Genomic DNA, 1,241 nt, shown 5'->3' with positions numbered 1-1,241 from the left:
CAGTTAGACTTAGCAGACACACTGGGACTTAATTTACAGAAAGCTAATTGGTCCACTAACATTTTCTAAAATGAACAAAAACACTAATACATTGAATGAAAAGCTAATTCCAGTGTTAGCGGTTAGCTGATTAATGGAACAGTGCCCACCACTGGTGGCCTGGTACCAAGTGGACCACCCCAGCACAGAACACAGATCAGGATCCTGACTGAATCCTCTCAGGTGGTGGTCCCACATGGAGGTGGTATCCTGTCTTGGTTTAACCCCCGAGAAACCAAACCTAGACCAGGAGGCGCTCCCTGGGGGCCTTCAAACTGAGCTGTCTACAACAGGTAAGATACTGATAGTTCACAAATGTTCCTGCAGGATCCCTCCAGCTGTTCTCGGGTTAAAATGAGCCTCATTAGTCAAAAAATGTTTGTTTAGTTTTTAACTTTTAGTTTTACTGTCAGAAACAAGCCTCTCAGATGAGTTCACAGAATCTGCAGCAAAAAGTTCGGATTTTTTTCTGTTTTCTTGGTTTTGAAACCGAAAGTGAAACAAAGAAAAGGAAGAAAAACGCGGTTCCTTAAAAAATAAACTTCATTAATTAAACTTTAAATTAATCATTAAACTCTCAATAGTTCATGAAGTTAATATTTATGCATATGCACAGAAAAAACCCCGGTCCAGTTGACTCGGAACCAGGATCTTTACCCAGGTCCTCCGCCTCCTGACAGCAGCCGATGTCCCGGAGGATCTCCACGGCCACGTTCACAACCTTTGTCTCCGTGAAAACTCCGACCATCAAATCCGCCAGCTCCCAGAACTTCTTCCCGTCCACCTGGTTCCGCCGAACCACGCGGCGACCATCGACCTTCATCTCCATCAGGGCCATGCAGAACTTCTGCAGGTTGACCTCAGACATGTCCTCCAGGGCGTTGGACACCAGCCTCTTCGGGGTCTGAGGAGCCATTCTTCACGACTCAAGACCCAGGAGTTCCGACCTGGACTGGTTCTGTCTGCACGAGCTGGGCTCAGATCGCAGCTGATGAGTGAGGCGTTCAGGGGCTGTCGGAAAACACTGCTTCTTCAGAGATCCAAGTGGGGTCTCTGCAGACGAGTGGGCGTGTCCCAACAAAAGGCGATTCTAAAGCGACACACCTGATTGGACAAGAATAAAAGGGGCGTTACTGTACAGCACCAGTTTTTCTGGAGACCCCTACTTGGGTCACATTTCTCCTGGTTAACCTTAGTGTTGG

At 47.3% G+C, this 1,241-nt stretch overlaps 1 protein-coding gene across 1 annotated transcript; it reads right to left on the bottom strand.

Moving 5' to 3' along the window:
* Positions 1-696: 696 nt before the first annotated feature.
* Positions 697-1,066, bottom strand: LOC106532613 (apoptosis-associated speck-like protein containing a CARD; the record flags this gene model as incomplete). The annotated part of the gene is given in 1 exon segment (XM_014028720.1): positions 697-1,066. A coding segment is annotated over 1 exon segment (259 nt), but the record flags the coding sequence as incomplete, so codon positions are not given.
* Positions 1,067-1,241: the final 175 nt, after the last annotated feature.

Source organism: Austrofundulus limnaeus, unplaced genomic scaffold, assembly GCF_001266775.1.
Source record: "Austrofundulus limnaeus strain Quisiro unplaced genomic scaffold, Austrofundulus_limnaeus-1.0 Scaffold802, whole genome shotgun sequence".
NCBI classification, from domain to species: Eukaryota; Metazoa; Chordata; class Actinopteri; order Cyprinodontiformes; family Rivulidae; genus Austrofundulus; species Austrofundulus limnaeus.
Note: the sequence above shows the minus strand (reverse complement) of the source record. Positions and strands in the feature narration are given on the sequence as shown.